Source organism: Aythya marila (assembly GCF_965140915.1).
Source record: "Aythya marila genome assembly, chromosome: 1".
NCBI lineage: Eukaryota > Metazoa > Chordata > Aves > Anseriformes > Anatidae > Aythya > Aythya marila.
Genome location: NC_139042.1, coordinates 53,568,330 through 53,590,434, shown reverse-complemented (window position 1 = coordinate 53,590,434; position 22,105 = coordinate 53,568,330). Strand labels below are relative to the sequence as shown.

General features: G+C 42.3%; 1 protein-coding gene across 1 annotated transcript; it reads left to right on the top strand.

Annotated features, from left to right (window-relative positions):
* Nucleotides 1-4,250: 4,250 nt before the first annotated feature.
* Nucleotides 4,251-20,810, top strand: DCT (dopachrome tautomerase; the record flags this gene model as incomplete). Its single annotated transcript, XM_082783013.1, has 8 exons — nt 4,251-4,560; nt 10,081-10,380; nt 13,228-13,328; nt 14,373-14,539; nt 16,874-17,053; nt 17,148-17,283; nt 19,005-19,206; nt 20,629-20,810. Exons 1-8 carry the CDS (start codon nt 4,260-4,262, stop codon nt 20,808-20,810), a joined length of 1,569 nt encoding a protein of 522 aa, XP_082639139.1. The 5' UTR covers nt 4,251-4,259.
* Between the last annotated feature and the right edge of the window lie 1,295 nt (nt 20,811-22,105).

The window sequence follows — 22,105 nt, the reverse complement described above, 5'->3', positions numbered from 1 at the left end:
ATATTTATCTGTCACTTAAAATATGAACAAAAAGGTGGATTTGATGTAAGCTTTGGATAAAGATTGTTCTGGCTTGATATCCATTCAAAGCATACCCAGCATGGCCGTTTCATGTCACAGATAAGTAAAAGAGATGTTGCATGATCTTTGGAGCAATGAAAAACATACCAAGGTATTATAAATTCATTTTTTTGCTAGCTGAAGAAGGCAAAATTCAAACTGCAGTGGTAATCTGTGACCAAGGAGTGATCTGGCATGGAGAGAGGGCAAGAAGGCCTGACTGCAGAAGGCTTTAAAATAGCTTGAAGCACGAATGCCAGAGACTGAATGGCTCCATGATAGGCAGTGGAGTTTCCCTTGCTGATAAGAAATGCTGCTGCATTGTGTTGTAGGAATCATGGAGTGTGAGCACACATGGGCCACCTTTGGTGGACAGAACTGGTGCTGGGGGACGAACCCAATGCCAGGCTAGTGTGCATGATGCCAATACTGATGTGATTGGTGCTGGTGACAGTGTATATAGGAAATAGGCTCTTGCTGCAGCTTTGCAGACCCCTTGTAGAACTGCTTACAGTGGTAGGACTTTGTCCAATGCATCACTCATTCAAACTTTTTATATTTAAGCACAAATGTGTGTTCAAATCACCTCAAGCAGTACAATAAAAATTCTCCAACCCTTATAAATCCTTTTTGTCCAAGCTTGAAATTTTGTCCAAGCTTGAAATTTTGCTCCACATAGAATCTGTTCAAATGAGGTTTATGACAATGTAAATAATCACAAACTAATATAAAGAGTTGGCAGAACAAAGAAACAAAGGTGTAATATTTTCTTTGAAGAAAAGAAATAGAAAAATATTCACAAGGGCAAAAAATTCCAGAAGCGTTCATCACTTTTGTGTGCTCAGCTTGAAATACCATGGATTGACTTGACTGAGTTTGTTTCTTATGATACGATTCCTTCCCTCCTTCCCTCCTTTCCTCTTTCCCTCCTCCCTCCCTTCCTTCCATTTGAAAGCTCTTTTGCCAATGAGGCACACACTTGGGTGTTGCTCCTTCTGCCTCTTTTCTTTCAACTCTGACCTTGATCCTTTTCCTGCATGCAGTTTTCTATGTGGAATTATCTTTCTAGTTATCTCCAGAAGTATCACCTGTCCTTACGAATCATTGTGTGATCTATTCTTTCTATCGATATATTGTTTCCCAAATAATTTTTTATATTTTGGACAAAAGTCTTACCAAAATTCCAAAGGCTTAATACTTTTCTGGCTTGATGCTAATCTGTGCCTGAGCACAGTTAGAGCCTGAGAAACAATACCGTCATTGGTAAAAAAAAAAAAAAAAAAAAAAAAAAAAGCAAACCTACTGCCTACTCATTGCTCAGGAATTCTGTATTCAGGGTGAGCTGTGAGTAGAGATTTTTTGCCTGTACCTTTGAGTATTCTGTTTCTTTAGTCTTTCTCTTGTCAGAAAAAATAACTATGTGAATATATTAATCCCCAAGATGAGCAGGAATCTGTATGGTTGTGGAGGATAGGGTGGGAAGTTTGACCTTAGGGGTGAATCTGTGCATGGGTATGGACTGCAAGGTAACTGATATTCTGTGTTCCTGTATCCCCAGCGCAGAGCCTAAATATTTTAACAAATCAGTTTAACACAATTCCAGGTGCGGTAGCCTGACTTGGTATCTCAGAATAGCTGACAAGGCAGCGTGGTCAGGGTTTGAATCTCCAGGGCTTTGGCCATGGCTCATGTGCTCCTGTCAGTTGTTTGAAAGGTCCTTTGATAGCTGTGGAGAAACCCTCTCAGCAGCAGTGCCAACACGCAGTGATACTCATTTTCGAGAGACAGGAGAAACTCATAGTAAATAAAAAGTCCTTCAGCATGCTATTTTAAAATTGGTGTAGTGCCAATATTGTGCAGCCCTAATAATGGCTCCTTTATTCAATCAAAATAGCTGAGGGGAAGCTGTGGTAACTTCTGAACAGTGAGGCACTAAGTAAGGGACACCGCCTGCCACTTATCTAGTAAACAATCAAGAGGCAACTGTCTTTCTGAAATGTTGCTCACTGTCTTCCACGCTGTCTGTCATGCAGAGGTGGGTGGCTGCTGATCCTGGCAGGCGTGGAACGGCACTGACATGATGTGGGATCTGCTGTCTGTCTGTCCAGGTGCTGTCCTTCTGAGAGACCAAAGGACCTGAGGACTAAAGCCTAGCACTACATCTATTCCTGTACTCCATGCCATAGCATGTTCCCAATTTCGTAAAATGATGCTGTTGTGATGAAGGGAAGTAATCAAGGGAAATTATTCATGTACTTCTACACAGGGTTTTTCTTCCCTTGCTAACTATATAATCTCCATAGTGTCGTCTGTCTGCTGTTCCTTTTATCCACACTCTAATCCAACTACCTTAAAAATTACTTATTTCTTCTTCCTGCACTTTAACTGCTGTAACATGATATGTTGGTAACACTGGTTCAAAACACCCCCTAACCTATGTCCAAGGACTGATCTTCCCACACCAGAGAGGTGTTGTCAGGTGCTGAGGAGTCTGGGGAGGTGCAGAGTTGAGCGTGTTTTTGAGTTAGTGCCTCCATTTACAATTCCTGAGCTCCATTTATAATTCCTGAGCTTCTTCAACATATTTCTGCAACATATTTCTCCAACTCCTACAACTTCGCCTTATTTTTGCATGCAAGGATAGCAGGAGGCAAAAGTCAGTTCCAGGTAAATTGAATCCTAAGGGAGATAAGGTGAAACCATTCCATATCGTGTGGTATTGCTGTTTGGCTTTGTGCTTTCATAAATGAAGTAGTGTCATATTTTAGTTTGTCTGGCACCTAATAAATTTTTGATATAAAAACTGAAAGTGCTGAGGATAGTGTCTGCAGTGTGGGGGAGTGACTTAGCTGCACAAAGGCAATAAGTGTGCTGCATAGGTAATAGGCTGCTTGTGCCAGAATGGTCTGGTTGAACATCCATGGAAGTATTGAATAGCAGAGACACGATCATGGCTGCAAACACAGCTGTTTTCATTATACATACTTATAAAGATGGCTAATCAATAGAGGTGTGTGTGGGGGTTATAGAGAAAGCTTTCAGTGAAGCAGTGGGAGATGCAACTTTTTATTCAGCACGATGGAGCTGAACTAATAGATATTGTTTCAGACTCCTCTCATGACTTATCACTACTTTGTTTTGATTTATTCATTTTCTTCCTGTAGCACAGGAGTTGCATCGTGGGCAAGAACTGCTGCTTGCTAGCTAGCAGCTTTTTAAAGCCATTTTTGTCTATGTTCTGAACAAAACCACTTGTCTGCATGTCTCGTACGTGTATTGATCTTACAGGCTGTCTCCTGCCAGGTGGATAACAAATGCTCAGCTGTGACCGTTCTGAAAGTCTAGCAGCCAGACCAGCCCCATAACGATCTCTGGTGTAATGACGGAGAAAGGATTAGAGAGCAGACAAGTACCACTCACCCTTTAAAAACAATTAAATAATTTATTTTAAATGCAAAAAGGCTACTAAGAAATGAATCCTTCTCCACTTGCCACTAAAATATTTACGGTGCAGGCATTGGAATTCTTTAGTCAGCAGATGGAGTCTCCATCCCAGGCTATTACTCCCAGTTTTATTAATTTTTGTTGATGATGTACCTATGTTCTCTGTACTTCCAGTTCATTTTCTACAGATACTGCTTTCATGGAAAGTGTTATCTAGCAGTGAATGAATTAAAAAAAGAAGGTTTTTCCCCTTCTTTTTATCATCTGTTTACAGGGTTGTGATTAAAAAAAATAAATCTGTTTCTCCAGCCACCTCAGCTAAAACAAGACCATCAATTTCTCAAAGTGCATGAAAGACCGACAAGTCCTGGGGAAATAAATCCGAGGCATTCACCCTCTTGACAAGCCGCCAGAGCCCTCAGGACTTGCTCTCACGCTGGCGTCTTTTCTGCCCTTGATGTCATGTGCAAAACACGAGGATTTGTGCCGTGCTAATCCCTCTAATGAGGGCTTCTCCCAACCTCGATATAAGCCCCGCTCAAAGCTGTGGCTGTTGGGCAGGCACTGCTGAGCCAAAGCTCCTGGCTTTTGAACCACATTCAAGGCAATTAGAGACCAGGATTAAACAAACACCCGACACCAGCATCCTCAGCAGTGAGAGCGATTATCCCAGGGGAGCTGCTGCCAGGCCAGGTTGTCCCACAGAGGAGAGCTCTGTGCTCCCCTCACTCGGGTCCAGGCTGCACCCAGCAGCAATGGGTGCCCTGAGGTGGCTTTTTTGGGCTGTGCTGAGCTGCCTGAGCTGCTGTTGTCCCCGTGGGGCAGAGGCACAGTTCCCCCGTGTCTGCATGACGGTGGAGGCCATTCGGTCAAAGCGCTGCTGCCCGGCCTTGGGGCCGGAGCCAGGCAACGTGTGTGGGTCCCTGCAGGGCAGAGGACGCTGCCAGGGGGTACAGGTGGACACTCAGCCCTGGAGTGGCCCCTACACTCTTCGAAATGTGGATGACCGGGAATGGTGGCCCCTCAAGTTCTTCAACGAGAGCTGTTGGTGCACAGGTGAGTGCAGCCGTGAGGTGAGGGGATGGGGATGAATGTGTCTGCTAGCTGTTTTGTGAAGGCCAGAAACATCCCAGATGGCATAAGACATCAAGAAGCTGGCAAAGGGACTAGTACCCAAGACATATGAGGAGTGGCTGAGGGAAATGGGGCAGTTCAGTCTGCAGAAAACGAGGCTGAGGGGAGACCTTGTTGCCCTCTACAGCTACCTGAAAGGAGGCTGCAGCAAGGAGGGTGTTGGTCTCTTTTCCTAGATGACAAGTGATAGGACGTGAGACAATGGCCTCAGGTTGCACCAGGGGAGGTTTGACTTGGATGTGGGGAAGAATTTCTTCACAGAGAAAGCAGTCAAGCATTGGAACAGGCTGCCCAGGGACGTGGTGGATTCCCTGTCACTGGAGGTATTTTAAAAACATGTGGATGTGGTAGTAAGGGACACGGGTCAGTGGAGGACTTGGTAGTGTTAGGTTGTTGGTTTTGATGATCTTGAAGGTCTTTTCTAACCTAAATGATTCTATGATTCTTAGAAAGCTTTGAGAATTATCACTTTCCTAAAAATGCTGTCATCTTTATGGCCAAGCCCCGATAGTACTGTACAGGGCTTTCAGTTCAAGAGCGTTTTCTCTTAAAACAACAACAACAACAACAACAACAAAAACATTTTCTCTTATGTAGTCTTTTGGGCTTTCCTTTCTGTCCCTAAAGTTGTTCCTGTAGTCCTTCATCACCCTTCTTCCACAGAGTTTTAGACATTTCAGTGCTGTGTTCAGCATTGCATGACTGCCGAAGAGGCCACCCTGTCTTTTTCCTTTGACTTCACCCACTGGGAGGCAAAATGAATCAGGGAGCTGATATGCTTGAAAGCTAACCCAGCCCAAATGGACAGGTTTTCCTGTACTAGGGACCAGGAAAGGAATAGGAAGGTGAGGTCACGGCAAGGTGAGGAGGCAGGTCCTTTTTTTTTTTCAAGAGCAGCCCTTGTTTAAGGAGGGTTAAAATGAGCAGGAGCCCAACCTCAGCCCTGGCTCTCTGCAGGGCTGGCAGGGTGTGGTGTCAGGAGTCCTAGAATCACAGAAACATTAAGGTTGGAAGAGACCTCCAAGACTCATCTGGACCAGTCGTGCCCCTACTACCAATATTATCCCCATTTAAAAAGCATGTCTCCAGCACTGACAGTACCTGCTAGATGGATTTCAAATGCAGCCTGGCATTTCTTGTTGGATATATAATGTTGTTTGAAGTGTCCAACATATTAAGAATAGCCTACTTTCCTTCAATATGATTCTTAGAAATAGCTGACCTATTTTATCTAAAATACACCTTGGCCCTTGCTATCAGAAAAGCCCAAATCAATCTGAGAAAGACACATAGCAGAATATTTCAGTCCATGAGGTTAAGTTTTGCAATGCTGTTATGAACTGAAAGCAGAGAGGTGGTGGCAGATGACTTAAGTGGATAGATGGTGTTATTGAGGTTTGTCTGAAACAATAGCAACAGACAATAAGCTATAAATCAAATTTTATCTCTTGCTTTGACTAGATTTCAAATGCTTGTGTGGAAGTACTTTTCCAGACACTATACAAAAAAAATGGATATATATATATATATGTTTTTTTTTTCTTTTTTTTTTTTTTCATTTTAAAGGTTCTTACATACCTCTAAAACTAAACTCAGGCATCACATTTAGGCACAGATCCCAAGTCGGAAGAGCGCCAAAGCATGTGGGCATATAATAATATTTATGAAGTCTGTGTAGTTAGGGCATTAAAACCTGTGAGTGAAGTGGGGAGCAGTGTGGGCAGAGATTAATTTGTTTGTCCAAATAAAGGTAAATACCATCATTTGATATTTGCTGGTCTGCGTCCTAGGTTACACAGCTGTAATGTCGGGTAGTCTCTCACTGCCTTCCTTCTGCTGAGCTGTCTGATATCAGCTTTTTAAATCTGTTTCATTCTGCTTCTACTCTCTCCTTCTCTCTCTTTCCCTCTTTCTCTCTCTCATATATTCCTTGTTGTATACTTCATTCTCCTTGCAGTCTTCGTTTTCTAAACATACCAGTGACAAAACATTAAGGTGGCAGCCTTAAAGATGATTTTAAGAAAGGTTTCCTGGGCTTGCTTCTGCTGTGGTCAGCTTGATGCTTCATGCAAAGGCATTTCTAGAATAATGCTAAAAGTTAATTAATGACTGAATGAGGTTTGAATTAGAGTTGATGTATTTACATTGGTGGTGATTGTGAGTCTGTGTCTATTGGTGTATGTATATATATATATGTGTATAAAACTGTTTTGCACTGGTTGTCTGTCTGCACACCAGAGTTTTAAATGGTATGATGTGTGTTTTTCATTAGGCATCTATGGTTATGGTACCCATCACAGTAAATTAAATATCCTCATTTGAAGGGACGCGGAACAGTGCACATCTGTACTATTAAAGCATCTTATTGAATGAACTTTGTGTGCAGACCACCTATCTGAAATGGTTCCTGGACAGACCATGCCAAGCCTCTGTCTAAAGTTTTAACAATATAAACAACTGCGTTCCAGTGCTATCTTGTCACCATTTAATTTATTGTTCAAATGTAGCATAAGCAATAGTTATGGAAACTGCAACTCCTGTGTAGCTTTTCACATTTGTTTAGATAGCACCATTTAAACATGTCTCATAGCTGGTGGCCGTATGGTAGGAAGCCTGGAGGAGCTCAGAGGAAGAGGAGCCTGTATTTTCCATATGGGGATGCTAGATTTCTTGCAGTAAGTGCTCAATTTGAATTTTGCTAGAAACTTGATAAAGATGAAGGAAAATTTGGCCATATGCTGTAGCTGTTAATTGAGGAAAAATTTCTGAAAGTCATCTCCACCTAGGTCTGGGTGCTGAACATTTCTGAAAAAATGAAAATCCCAAACACAAACCAACAGTGGTGATTGGTTAGTTAGCATGGGGCCAGATTATTTTTATAGTTTTTAATTCATTTAATTTTTCTGCGGAAAAGAGACAAACAGACAAAGCATTTCCTTTCAATTTTTAGGCTTTAACAGACAATAATGTCTTTCCTTAAGCAGAGACAAATGCAACAGAATAATATTAGTAAAACAGAAAGATCCAGCTTTACTTCCATTTTTTTACAAAAAGCCATGATCAAGAATACAATTGTAAGGCTGTTGTCAGGATGCTGCTTGCTGTATGTTTCATGCAATGTGTTGTTAGCAACAAAAATATCTCTAGAAAAAAGCTGTGGTTATGGCTTGAATGTAGCCGGGAGGTAACAAAGAATGTTTAGTTCCTGTCTAATTTCAGTTTTGAATCCATTATGTGCATTCTGCAATTCATTTCAGTCAACCTAATATTAATTCTTAAACTGCAATGGCCTAATGACAGTTTCTGACAGAGTGCTATAATATGTGAAAGGGAATATGGTCATTTGTACATGTTGTACTTATCGCATACAAGCTGTACGTGTTGAATTAGGCAAAATGTTGGGTGTACTGATTTAATAGACCCTGAAAATGGACACTTGTGGCTAAATAAAAAAAAAAAAAAGTATTGCAGTTGGATAGTTCAATTTGGTTTAGAAGAATACTGATTAAGAAGACATGAACTAAATGCTATTTTGAGTTCTAAAGGATAAAGTTGTAGTAATGGGATACAGATCTGTTGCAACACCTAAAACAAAAAACAAAAAACACTACAGAAGATTATTGTGAAAAGACTACTGCAGTCAGTCATGTGGTTGCTAGTACAGATCATGATGTTTATATGACATAGTCTGAGTTCACTGAGAAGTTAAAAATAATTATTGTTAATATTTTTTTTTCCCACCACTTTCTGAGATTGGCATATAGATGTGTACTGAACTATTAGTGCATCTTTTATAGAAGTGTTTAAAGAAAACATGGGGAAGGAAGGTAAGCCATAAACTCTCCTCGTGATATGCCATCAGGCTTCGCACAATCCAAGACCTGGTTGAAGTCTTCACTCTTGTAGTCCTTAAGCTGGTCCTAAGCTTCATGATAGCTTATTGATCTCATTGCCTCTGAAGTAGCCACAAACTCTCTGAACCTGTAGTTAAGCACCCTCACAACCTCCTAGTGTCTGTCACATATGTTTACAGCTCAGCATCCCTCATCCTAGAGCTAGCCATTAGCTACACAGCCTGACGGGTAACAGGCCCTAAGCTACACAGCCTCCCTTGTAACCTTGGGGATCTTTGAAATTCATAATAAGCCCTACAGCCCCTGACAATCTGAAATCTTTAGTGTTATCCATTGTTTTACTCACAGTCTCATGCCTATGGCCTAGGGATGTCTGCTAGTCCAGGAGCTCTTCACAAGCCACTTCCCAGTTTCCGTATTAGCCCCAGGCTCATCCTGGGTGTGGCAGCACAGATGTGTGGGGAGCAGTGAGGTTTTATGGCACTTTGGAAGAGGGTTGGTATGGTCTTTGTGGAGTGTTTGTGTGTACGTGGGGTCACAAAGAGTCTCAGTGCATGTTCTGGAGAAAGGAGGGGAGATCCCAGAGGAGCCCTGTTTGTCTCTCTATGCCCTGCTTGCCCCGGGCAGCAATGCCCATTATCCCACACCACTGCTTCGCAAACTTCACAGACGTGTGCTGACAGAGTGGTCATGGCCCTGTCCCCCAGCACAGGTCTGGGAGCTGCAGTGGGGCCTTTCTGCTGCTTCTGGCGCCCTGCCACAGCGGGCAGGAGGCCATGGTGCCTGTGCTGTGCTTAAAGCGAGCTCCGTCCCCCTGGTCTCTTCCGCCATGTCAGGGGATCTGAGTTGATAGCCTGGAGTGGACCCGATTACTTGCCTAAGGAATGGTGCCAGCGAGAAATGACAGTGTCACCCTATTTCTCAGCCTCTAATTTCAACGCTATTTAATAATGCTTAAAGTGTGACTGGCAGCACCTCTGGTGCATGTCCTGGGCTGTGCTGGTTGCCAGATACACTGTGAATGGACATTGGTGTTCCCTGGGCTTTGCCCTTAAAAGAACTGCTTATTTTTTTTATTTATTTATTATATTTATTTATTAATTTTATTTATTTATTTATTTATTTATTGCATTTGTTTTGTTTTGTTTGGGGATCTTTCTCTGTGTTTAAATATCCATGTGAGCTGTTTTTTGGGTTTAATCCTGGAAGTCTGGGAGTACTTGAGGGCCAATCAAGCAAAGCATTTAATCACCTGCTTAACCTGAAGTGCTTAACTCTCTGTTCAGTGAGACTCCTCACATGCCTGAAGGCTTCATGGAGCTCTTAGCGCCTTGGGGCATCAAGCCCATTATCCAGTGCTTAGCCTCCCCAACCAGCTGAGTGTGATTCTTGGCCCTGCCGTGGCTCTGGGAAGCGAGCCATCCTTCTAGTTAACCAGTTGGCAGAGCTGCCAGTCTGCTCAGCTGCTGTCCCTTCCAGGAATTGAAATGTCTGGGGAAAAAGAAAGATGATTCATAATTCTTCTGCATTTTAGTGTTAGTTCTCTCCATTTCATGTTTTCATGACTGCTCTCTCCCTCTTTATTCAGGAAACTTTGCTGGCTACAACTGTGGTGACTGCAAATTTGGCTGGACTGGCCCCGACTGCAATGTCAGGAAGCCGCCAGTTGTCAGGAAGAACATCCATTCCTTGACAGCAGAGGAGAGGGAGCAGTTCTTCGATGCTCTAGACCGTGCAAAGACTACCATTCACCCAGACTATGTAATTACAACTCAGCACCGGATAAGTCTGCTTGGTCCCACTGGAGAGGAACCGCAAATTGCCAATTGTAGCATTTATAACTACTTTGTCTGGCTTCATTACTACTCAGTCAGAGACACACTACTAGGTTAGTGCTTTTCTTACCCAAGGGCTTTGCAGGTAAAGGAGAGGATAAAAAGTATTGCTGAACAAGGGTAAGTATGTTTAATACAGCTGGGATACTTTAGCAAGCAGTGAAGCCCAGTAAGAGGTCTCTGCAGTAAAATATTTGGTGCTGGGGATCTGGTGGACATCTGCATTTGGGGGCAGTTCAGACCTGCTTCAGACCTGTTGCAGTCTGGTCCCGGTGACTGAACTCCCCCAGGCATCAGAGTGCACACCAGCTGCACTTTGATGTCTCTTCTATCTGACAGGCAGGCAGTTTACGGGCTCCCAGGTTACTCTCTTGGGTGAACCAAAGCATGGTCAGGCAGTGATCCCTTTCAAAAAGACATTCCCAGTCTAGAGTATAAGGTAGATGCAGGAGCAGTGGGAAGGAGGCTCTGCAATGGTGAAGGCAGAGACCATCCAGATTTTGGGGACTGGAGTGCTACTGCTTTCTGTGGCCTTCAGCAAGTCACTAAGGGTGGGATTTGCCTGAACAACCACAGATAGCTTTTAAAAACTAACTAGGTTAGATGTTTAGGCATCTATCATCTCCACACTTTCTCCCAAATCAGGATTCCTAGTCCTCATGGCTCTTCTAGACTGAAGTATTTATGCCGGCCCCATTTCACAGAGCCCTGGTCCCTCAGGAAGAGGCAGCAGTATGGCTTTTCTACCCAGCAGAGCTACATGCAGGCTGTGGAATTTAGCATTCAAGTGTCTCCATCTGAGTGAGACAGCCCGTGAAATTTACCCACATTTACCTTCTTGCTAGAGGGTATCTTCTACCCCGCATCTGGTTTTCTCATTTCCCTTTCTGACACTGTCCCATTTTACAGGACTGAATGAAGCTTTCTCTGGCCTACCAAGAGCAAAGGTCCTTCAGGCAATGGTACAGTCATGTGGAAAAGGGAAGAAGCAACTTTCACTGCTGCTGCAGAGATAAATAAACCCACATGTGGGTTAAAGCTTGCTGAAGCAATAAGCAAATCCAAATGTGGTTTGAGGCCCCTCGTCTTTCAGTGTCTTATTTCTCATGTGTATGGTGTAGTTTCTCCCACTGTGTTGCTCTTCTCCAAATGCTGTTTTAAAGACAAATATGGGAAAGGTCAGATGATTGGATATCAAAATTAGGATGGGAGTGTATTAGGTTGGTTACATCAAGGAAATGCAGGCGGGATTTGAAGCAGATTTTGTATGTGGTATTTTGCTGAAACCCTTATTGCAGAATTGATAAGTGTCTGAAATATTTCTTGTTAAAAATAAAACCATGAATGATAACTAATTTGTCTTTGTAGAGATCCATAAATTTGTATTTCCATGTCTGTGATGGCTTGAGCAAGGAGACAAGCGGGTTAATTTTGAGTAGAAATTAGGGGACTAATTAGAAAATCTTTTCAATCTTTCTGAACCAAGTACCCATCTAAAGACATTTCCATTGTGTGTGTTCTTTATGAAGATTTTTTCAGCTTAAAAATGTATACTTTAAAAACCTGCTGGATTATCATATTCAGAAACATATGCTGTATCAGACAGATGTCAATCAAAAACTCTTCTGAGAGAGTTGCTCACCTCCAATACTGTCACTCAGACACTGTGAAGCATTCTGTATTCTGAGAAACATCAGGGTGGGAACCTGTGCTGTCAGATCAAACAGCTGATGCCTGAGGACCTGTTCTTGTGGAAGCAGTTTTTTGTTCTGCCTCTTTTTCTTTTTTCCTTTTTTTTTTTTTTCTTTATGACTACAGCTATTTTAGCCTGTTGGACACTACAAAATTATGTAGTCCTGCAAGGAAATAAGATTAGGTTTATTAGTGAACCTCAGGAGAAACCCCTAAATTCATTGGATTTATAGAATGAAACAGTCTGAATTTCTCCTGAAATCTAGAATGAGATTTAATTCAAAAAATGTGACTAGCCTTTATGATCTGCTTGGAAAATAATATTTAGGTACAAAACATGCATTAAGGCATTACAGGCAGCTTTGCATTTTCTTTCACTAAGGGTTCAGCTATGTTGCATCAAATAGCATGTTTTTGCTAAGATAAGAATTTATCTGAAAAAAAAAAAGAAAAGAAAAGGAGGTGAAATCAGTGAGCTAAACTAAGAAGGAACTATTTTGTCATTACACTTTTGGAAAAAAAAATACCATGAGAATTTACTGAGGATTGTTGAAATTGTGGGGGTAGCTCTTTTGCTGAGGTTCTCATGTACAGTAAGGGAAAAAGTGGCCAGGACTGTAGCAAAAAGCTTAACACCACCAAATTTCCCTTCCCAGATTCCTGCTTCTCCTCCTTGTGAATCACTGCAGAAACCTCTCATTGCTTTAGCTGTCTCCCTCACTAGCTTCTGCAGTGGGAACTAGCAGAAGCCTGAAGAGAAATAACAATCAGGATTTGAAGAAAAGTGGCAAAGGACATATTGAATTGCTGTTGGCAGGTTATGGGAAGTGTTGAGTTTCTCTTGATAGGTACACTGTGTAAGTCCTGCTGTTGAACAAGAGAATGAGACAAAGTGGTACATGTTAGCAAGTAGCTAAGATTTTTGACAGTAAGACAGTTTCTTAAAAAGATCTGTAAAAATGTGAAGAAACTTGCACAATATCCAACTTTTTGGGGAGTGTGAAGTTTTGGGAAGCACTGAAGTCAGTATCCTCAGAGGAGTTTCACTTGTCCCCTGTAAGTGTTGCAGCTTCTGATCTGTGTGCTCTTTGCAAAGGTGCAGAGCTGCAGGTTTTTATGTAACTCAGCTGAGGGCAACAGAAGAAGGCGCTGTCTTTATTTCTGGCTTCATTTGGTGCTGAAGTGCTTATTTTATCTTCCCTTTGTAGGGCCAGGCCGTCCCTTCACAGCTATTGATTTCTCCCATCAAGGACCTGCCTTTGTGACTTGGCATAGGTACCATTTGCTGTTGCTGGAGAGAGACCTGCAGGTTAGCTAAACAGCTTCTTCCTTTCCTCATACAGCTTCTCTCTTCTGCTGCACTGCACGTCTTTGTTGCTTCAGCCTAGGATAAGTTATTTCCTAGGACTGATTCTTTCACAAACTCTCAAGAGTGTTTGCTCACTGATCCTTTTTATCTAAAGGGAAATTAATGTTTTTGATACAGTTCACAGTTTCTTACTGTGAACAACGACGTGAAGGTTATATTGGAGATTTTTCTTTTTTACAACAGAGAGCAGAAGATACGAATTAGCACAATTCATTAATAAAATCAAAGAAACACTTACATGTAAAACCTGTTAATAATGTCTGCTGGAAAGCAGACAGCAAGCTGGAAGGCAACACCAAATATTACCCTCTTTAAATACACCATGTTATAGATTCTATATTTTCCTATATTTAGGTGTAGATATTTTAAATAAATATACATTAATGTACCTGGCAGTCAGTTGCCCAAGCACTGACTTGTTTCCATTTGCAGTATTTCTGCATTAACAGTGTTGCTGTATGTCAGCCTTGCAGATCTCTAATGAACATGGTTGGTGTCTAAATAATTGCAGGATCTTTCTTGCATGAAATTGTATCTAACAAGCAAATACAAGCAAATACACTGTATTCCTCTATTAGTACAAATTCAGATTCTTCCCCAGGGCTAGCCTTGCTGGAATAAAAGCAAACCACACACACAATTTTACCCATTACCCACTTGCATCAATCAGAAAGCCTCTTAGTTGTTTAAGGCTCAGTTAATCTCTGCTTCTGCTTTCCTGCTCAGTCTCTCAGTTGGTACAAGAGCTAACATGGCCAAAAAAAAGGGCAATCTAACAGTAGATTAACCAGTTATAATGTCTTTGCTAGGACTTGCTCAACGCCCCAGTCTTTTGAAAGCAGTTGGAGCAGCACTATGAAGTGTGTGTAGTTGCCTTCAAGTGCAAAGCAGAATACAGGATGCCCAGCGATGACTCACAGGAATCAATTTCTTTCTCTTTCCTTTGAAGGTGATTCTCCACTAATGTGTTTCTGTCCATTGCAGCGACTGCTGGGCAATGACTCCTTCGCACTGCCCTACTGGGACTTTGCCACGGGTAGAAATGTGTGTGATGTGTGCACAGACCAGCTCTTTGGAGCATCGCGGCCAGATGACCTGGGGCTAATCAGCCTGAATTCCAGATTCTCCCGGTGGCAAATAGTTTGTAACAGGTACTGGAATACCTAGGGCAAGCCTGTGTACTGACCAAATCTTGTTTTGGCATTATAGAAAGTAAGAGGTGGGCTGAGAAATCTGTTTCCTTGTATAGGGTGAGATCCTAACTCTGATATATTTAGAGTGGCTTTGGGAACTATGGAAACTATAGCACTCCTGGAAATTGTGGGACTCCTCAAAACTTTGCTAACACATGGAAAACACAGATGATTAGTGACAGCCACCATGACTTCACTAAAGGCCTGACAAATTGTTCGCCCTCAGTGATGGAATTACAGCAGAAGGGAAGAGCAACTAACATCACCTACCTGGACTTGTGAAAAGCATTTGGCACTGTCCTGTCTAAAATGGAGAGACATGGATTTGATGTATGAACCACTCAGTAGGTAAGGAATTGTCTGGATGGTTGCATTCAAAGAGTTGCAGTCAATGGATTGATGTCCAGGTGGAGACCAGTGATGAGTGGTGTCCCTAAGGGGCCTGTACTGGGACGGGTACTATTTAACATCTTTTTCAGCAATGTGGTCTGTATTGGGGACCACCCGAACTGGGGTAATCCCAAATGTGAATGAAGGCTGGACAACGAGTGGATAGAGAGCAGCCCTGCAGAGAAAGACTTTGGGATGTTGGTTAAAGAAAAACTGAATATGAGCCAGCAATGTGCACTTGCAGCACAGAAAGCCAGCCTTATCCTGGGCTGTATCAAAAGAAGCATGGCCAGCAGGTCAAGGGAGGTAATTCTGCTCCTCTACTCTGTTCCTGTGAGACCCCATCTGGAGTGCTACATTCAACTCTGAAGTCCCCCAGCACAAGAAGAACATGGAAGTGTGAGAATGAGTACAGAGAAGGGCGATGAGGATGCTCAGAGGGCTGGAGCACCTCTCCTATGAAGACAGGCTGAGGGAGTTGGGGTTGTTCATCCTGGAGAAGAGAAGGCTCCTGGGAGGCTTTATGGTGATCTTCTAATAACAAAAGAGGGCCTACAGGAAAGCTGGGGAGGGACTCTTTGTCTTCTTCTTTACTATGAGAGTGGTGAGGCACTGGTGCAGGTTGCCCACAGAATCTGTGGTGCCCCATCCCTGGAGGTGCTCAAGGCCAGGCTGGATGGGGCTTTGGGCAGCCCGGTGTGGTGGGAGATGTCCCTGCCCATGGAAGAGGGGTTGTAATGAGGTGATTTTTAAGGTCTCTTCTCACCCAAGCCATTCTGTGATTTTGATTCAGTGACTGACCTTGAAGTGGCCAAGACTTCACACAGGAAAGAACATAAAGATAGCAACATTCTTGCTGCCAGCTATTAGTAGGCATATATTGATTTGTTTAAGTGCAGGGCTTTGATGATGTGTTCATGCCCAGGACCGGGGCAGTATGACATAGGACGCTGCCAGTTCTAATGCTCGTATCAGCTCCAGTCAGATCTGGGGCAGTGTGGAGCCAGCCAGATGAAGGTACTGAGAGCTCAAGGCTTTACAGGAAAGTCTCTTTATCTGGGTATCTAAAGTGCTACTTGAATTTCTAGCTTTAAAGGCACCAGTTGGCTTTAACCCTGGTCCCTACTTTTTCTCTAAGATTTTTTTTTTTTTTCTTGGAAACTGGAATGAGTAAATTTTTGCCTTGCTAAAGTTAAAGAGAGAAGGAGTTTATGAAAATTCCATTTTTTGTTAAATAACACAGATTTTTTTTTTCCTGAGTGTTACATTTTTCTCGTCCTCTGTCCCTCTTCCTGTTCCTAATACTAGAGAGTTTCCCCTCACTAACTAGTAGGCAGCCCCTGCAACAGCAGACTGTCATTGAGGTCCTGAAAAAGAAGGTGCAATGCATTGCAGTTGCTTTTCTTCTAAAAGGGATGAAGGATGGAAACTGAAAATCAGTTTTGTGTCATATATTGCTTTTCTCTACCACAACCCACAGTGGGACTTTTCTGCTTTTTTGCTTTTTATTGAGTTAGAAAAAAATTGTCGTTGTTCAGGACTGGCAGTTCAGCAATAACTTCAGCTTCCATTCAATGGGAGGTGAACTGTGCTTCCCCATGGGGTGTCTGTCCCTAAGCTCTGCTCTCTCGCACCTGCAGCTGGGGCCCCAGAATCACAGCATCACAGCATGGTTGAGGTTGGCAGGAACCTATGGAGCTCATCTGATCCACCCCATGCTACAGCAGGGCCATCCAGAGCAGGTTGCCCAGGACCATGTCCTAGTGGCTTTTGAAGATCTCCAAGGATACCTCACAACCTGACTGGTCAACCTGTTTGTCTTTTATGCTACATGAAAAAAAGCCTACAAGCCTGGCTTCACCACCTTTCCCTAACTTGTGCCTCTTTCTGTTTCACACTCAGCTTGGATGATTACAACCGCCTGGTGACACTGTGCAACGGGAGTGATGAGGGGCCACTGCGGCGGAGGCCGCAGAGGAACTCGGGCGAGCAGTTGCCCACTGTGGAAGATGTCAGGAGGTGCCTTTCCCTGCAGGAGTTCGACAGCCCCCCATTTTTCCGCAATTCCAGTTTCAGCTTCAGGTTTGTCCTAGAGCCAGCTGGGTCATGGGTATTTTTCATTTGTGCGTCCATCAGCAAAATATGGTTACTAATTGCACCTTTCACCTGTCCACAGGAATGCACTGGAAGGCTTCAATAAACCAGAGGGAGCCCTGAACTCGCCGATGCTAAGCCTCCATAATTTGGCTCACTCTTTCCTGAATGGGACCAGTGTTCTCCCTCATGCAGCTGCCAATGATCCCATCTTTGTGGTATGGCCTTTTCCCCCAAGAAAAATGTCAGTGGCTGTGGCTCCAAGGCAGCTATCTCACCAGAGATTAACAGAAATGGAAGTAAAATGAATCCCATAAAAATGAGTCTTTTAAATATAAAAATACTCTGTTCTTGAACTCTGCCACACTTGTGTGATGGTCAAATAAAGATGGAAGAAATCTCAGGGTGATTTGTGAGACATAAAATAAGTTTCTAGGGAGAAAAGCTGCTATTCCAAGTCACGCTGCCCTGAATTCTTTCATTAGGTGGTATCTAAATTTAACGTCTTTTACCAGAAGTCTTACAGCAACAAGAAAAACCTGAAAATTGGGTTAATTATTTTAGAGCAGTAGACTGAGTTTGTTTCTTTGTTTCAAACTTCACTATCTAACATGAAGCACATCTAATTTCAGGGTCACTTGGGGAGTAGAACTAACGTGATTTCACTGCTGTGTTAGTACAGTACTGCAGTGCAGTGAGCAGCATGAACAGCTATGTGCAAATAAAAAGCCAGCAGCTGACTGCTACATGTCTTCCTTATCTAGTAAATTCATGCCAATTTCTTTTCCTCTTTGTTAGATTAAACAATGGTGATTATATAGAGAAATTCTAATACAATTTCTTTCTTTCTTACCTTTATTTTAAGGTTGCAGTCTTCTGTTGGGGAAATTATCCCAAATACTTATGTAGTGGTTCTCTAGTTTATTTCCTTCATAATTCTTGAATTCCTACATGAATTCCTACTTAGACAGTCCAATCTTTGCTTCACTACTCTATAATTTTATATGAAGGATTATTTTCAATAAGATAGTTTCTAATTTTCTTTCAGGATAGCACATGAAAAATGTAAGCACACCAGAAATTAAATAGCGCCAACCAATTATACTAGTTGTCTGAACTCAACTTGAAGACAACTGTCTGTATTAGTGTTTTATAGACTGATAAGCTCACTGGACAGGATCAATTTGTGGGTACCTGGAGATGTGGAGCTGGTGACATACTATAAAATGAGGATGAAGGAATCAAATTTCCTGTTATTTCTTCTTCATGTTAAGATGAGAGAGAGAAAAATAGGTTTGAGAGGTACGTTTACCTGAATAAACTCAGTGGGCCCTCAAGTGAGAGGTAGGACCTGCCTATTCACTGCCAGATGATACCAAACTGTCCAGAGGAAGAGCTCGCTATACAGTACAGCAACAAGAAAGTATATAGCAAAATGTCTCATGAAGAAGATTAATTTACTCGTCTCTCACAATTTTTTCTGGTTTCCCATTTTGTAAATCCCACCTGAATTAGATTACCCTCCTCTCTCTCTTTTAAAAGCTGCTGCCACCGTAGGTGAGAGTGTATTTACCCCCATGCTGCTGCTGTCTCTCTGGTGGGGGAACATGCGAGCTGGTGGGTCCTTCAGGAACTGTGTCGGCTGGTCCCCAGCCTGGGAAGTGGCAGGCAGAATTTCAGCATCCCCAGGACTCCGAGTGACAGCATGAGCCCCATTGTGACCTCAGGTGACACAACTGTTGTGTTTGTGAAGGGGAGGCTGCAACCTTAGGTCATGTCTGCCAGCTCTCAGGTCATGAGTGTCTCTGCACCTTCTACACTTCTTATCACTCATATGGTTTTCTCAAGACATGCTTTGAACTGGGGAACCGCTTTAAAACCTTTTGAGTCCAGAAAGAGCTTAATAAACACGTGTGCCTATCTATGCCTGAATTTTCAGGTTCTTCACTCCTTCACTGATGCCATCTTTGATGAGTGGATGAAGCGGTTTAACCCCCCTGACAATGCCTGGCCTGAGGAGCTGGCCCCCATCGGTCACAACAGACTGTACAATATGGTCCCTTTTTTCCCTCCTGTGACCAATGACCAACTCTTCCAAACTGCGGAGCAGCTTGGCTACACCTATGCCATTGACCTGCCAGGTATGTCTCAGAGACCAAGAGATGAGATAGCTCAAGATTTCAGTGACACAGATATCTGGAAAATAATGCACTGCTCACAAAAGCATGGGTCTGTTCATCTGGTCATTAGCAATTCCATTGTGTAGCTTAGGTAGTTACAACTCACCAGATAAGCTGTGGTAATTAAAAGAATGTATATAGTTAGTTTTTTCCTGCTCTGCAGCAAAATGCATGAGCTTGAACTGCTCCGGCACTGACAGCAATGCTCCTTTGGGGCTAAGGAGGCTTTGATTTTGGCTCCTCTCCCCAGGACTGCTGATGTCTGTTACAATCCTTTAACCTGTCAGAGGTCAGGCACTCTGCCAGAGAGCTTGTACGGCTAATGCAGGTCACTAGAAAATACCTGTTTTGCACAGGGCGCTGAATTATGTTGTCCCATGAAACCCATTAGAGATGCACTCTGATAATCTCTGGATCTCTTGGAGAGATGTATCTGGGTGCTTTGTAATATAAAACCCTGATTTTAAAGATTTTCCATGCCTTTCAGTGTGATATGCCTAAGGGTTTGTGTATTCATTTGAAATTACCTTTGACACATATCAGATAAAGACAATCTCCACACCTCTCTCCCCCTCAAACCAAAGTATTTATGCACAAAATCCAAAATATGAAACACAAGCTGCAAATATTTATAGAAGGTAAAAGTGTAAGGAAAGCTGCTTTACCAAAGATTAAATCTGAGCAGTTTCTTTCTCCAACTCACTATTCCCTCAAGAAGCAGTAGGTTTTTATCTGACCTATGTGGCCAGAATTTTCTTCTAAGTATTTACTGTGTATCTGTGGTTTTAATCTGTGGAAACTGTTTAAAAGCCTACAGACTGCAACAGATTGAAACCCTCATCCTTAAGCTGCATTCATGCAGGGAAACCTTGGCTTGTGGAGATGTGCTAGCTGCCTTGGTAGTGCTTTTCTCAGGGGTGGCCCCAGAATTTCCCTGAAAAAGGGGAAACTTTCCCTTTTATGGAGATTCAGTTTTCCTCTCCCTGGACTAGTGTCTGTGCTCCTGCTTTAGAAATGTTGCTGTCCCCTGGGAATGGCTTACCCAGAGAGGAACAAAGGCGTCTTGTGATTCTGCTGCTTCTCCACTCCCACATGAATAAATTACTAGCTCACTGTGAAGTCTTCCAACTGTGCATCTTTCCCATTCTCTACACTTTGTTTGAAAGGTTGGAGCTGAAATTCAGCTGTAGACTTCTCTGGCAGGAAACATCTCTGGTTCTGGTATGCGTGTTGGTTACAAGGTGCATCCCGTGTGGACACCACTGGGTCTCTTAGCCACACAACTAATAGTAATGACCAGGCTGTGGGATATTTGCTTCGTTCCAAGCAAGTTGAGAAATTAAGTTTTGGGCTGCCCTCACTCCAGACTTTTCATATTTCCAGGTTCACTTGAAGAAACCCAAGCATGGGCTGTCAAGATTGGATCTACGATTGGAGGAGCCTTTATAGCTTTGGCCATACTCATTCTGCTGCTTGTACTTTTCCAGCACCGAAGGCAAAGAAAAGGTTTTGAACCACTTGTGAATGTGAGCTTCAGCCCCAAAAAGTACATGGGAGAAGCCTAGTGCCCTTGCTTCGTTTCCTTGCTTATTCTTGTAGGAAATGACCTTGATTGATTTATTCAGATCTTAGCTGAGTTTAGCTAACTTTATCACACACACCTTTGGCAGCTGACTACATTGTTCTCATTTAGTTTTCCAGTTATCTTGTGAATTGTGATATACAAAGTCTCTGGGTGCATATGTGCAAGGCCCAAGACAGTCCAGGGTTTTCTCATTACCAGACATTATCTGGAGTGTGACATTCAGAAGTCATCCTCTATAGATTTAGATCAAGACAGCTAAGAATCAAAATAGATGAAAACCAACTTGAATAAGCAATATATTTTTTTTCATCTCAGTGTGATTTTGATTTCATTTAGAAGCCCTGGGATGTGCTGAAAATTATAAACTCTACATATATCTTTGAATAACATATTATTTTACAGTTGTCAATAAATACTCTGAATAATGTAGTTTTTTCTTGAGGTTCAAAGTGTTTTATGAATTTTGGCAAAATACTGTGGGAACTCCATGGTTAAAGTTTGCTCCAGAAGTAGGATCATATTATTTTATATGATTCCATATATTATTTCTGATCAATACGATTTTAGTAGCACATAAACCTCCAAACTCAAATTCTCCTAAAATTTGATTTAAAGTTTTACCCCTGTGTTCAGAACCTGTAACAGAAGTTGAAAATGCTGCTTGCCTTCTCTGTTTTGGCTTTGCTGCATTGTTTCATAAATTGGTGAATATTAAATACTTTCCAAAGTCTGGGACCCAGGGCTCAAGTCAACAAGATTGAGAGAGCTTTCATCACCAAGGACTGCAGATAGGGGATTGGGTTTGGATATGGCACTCTCTATACCTCTGTTTTAAATATTACTTTATACATTTCCTATATATTTCCTTATTTAAACAGGGGCTTGGATGACATTTCAGTGGCTGTCCTGTGTTTTCTACACAGAAAATTAAGTCCTGAACAGATTGTGTCAGGCTTGGTGCACAATGTTGCATTAATTGAATGCTCTGATTTTGCATTTTGAATAGAGTGTGAGTCTTGAGTCTTGTAGAAAAACTCCTATTTTTTTTTTCATTTCTTTTTTTTTATTTCATTTTCTTTTGTAGCCTTGAATAAAAATTCCAGTTAGTAATGATTTCTATGATATTTCTTCAAGGCCTGCTCAATATTAGCTATGCAGACTAGGAAGAATATACCAGCAGGTATTCACATAGCGCTGCGTATATATAACTCATGAAACTTACTTTTAAAATATTGACTTTTGGGGCAAATGAAAGTCATGGTTTGCTCACCATGT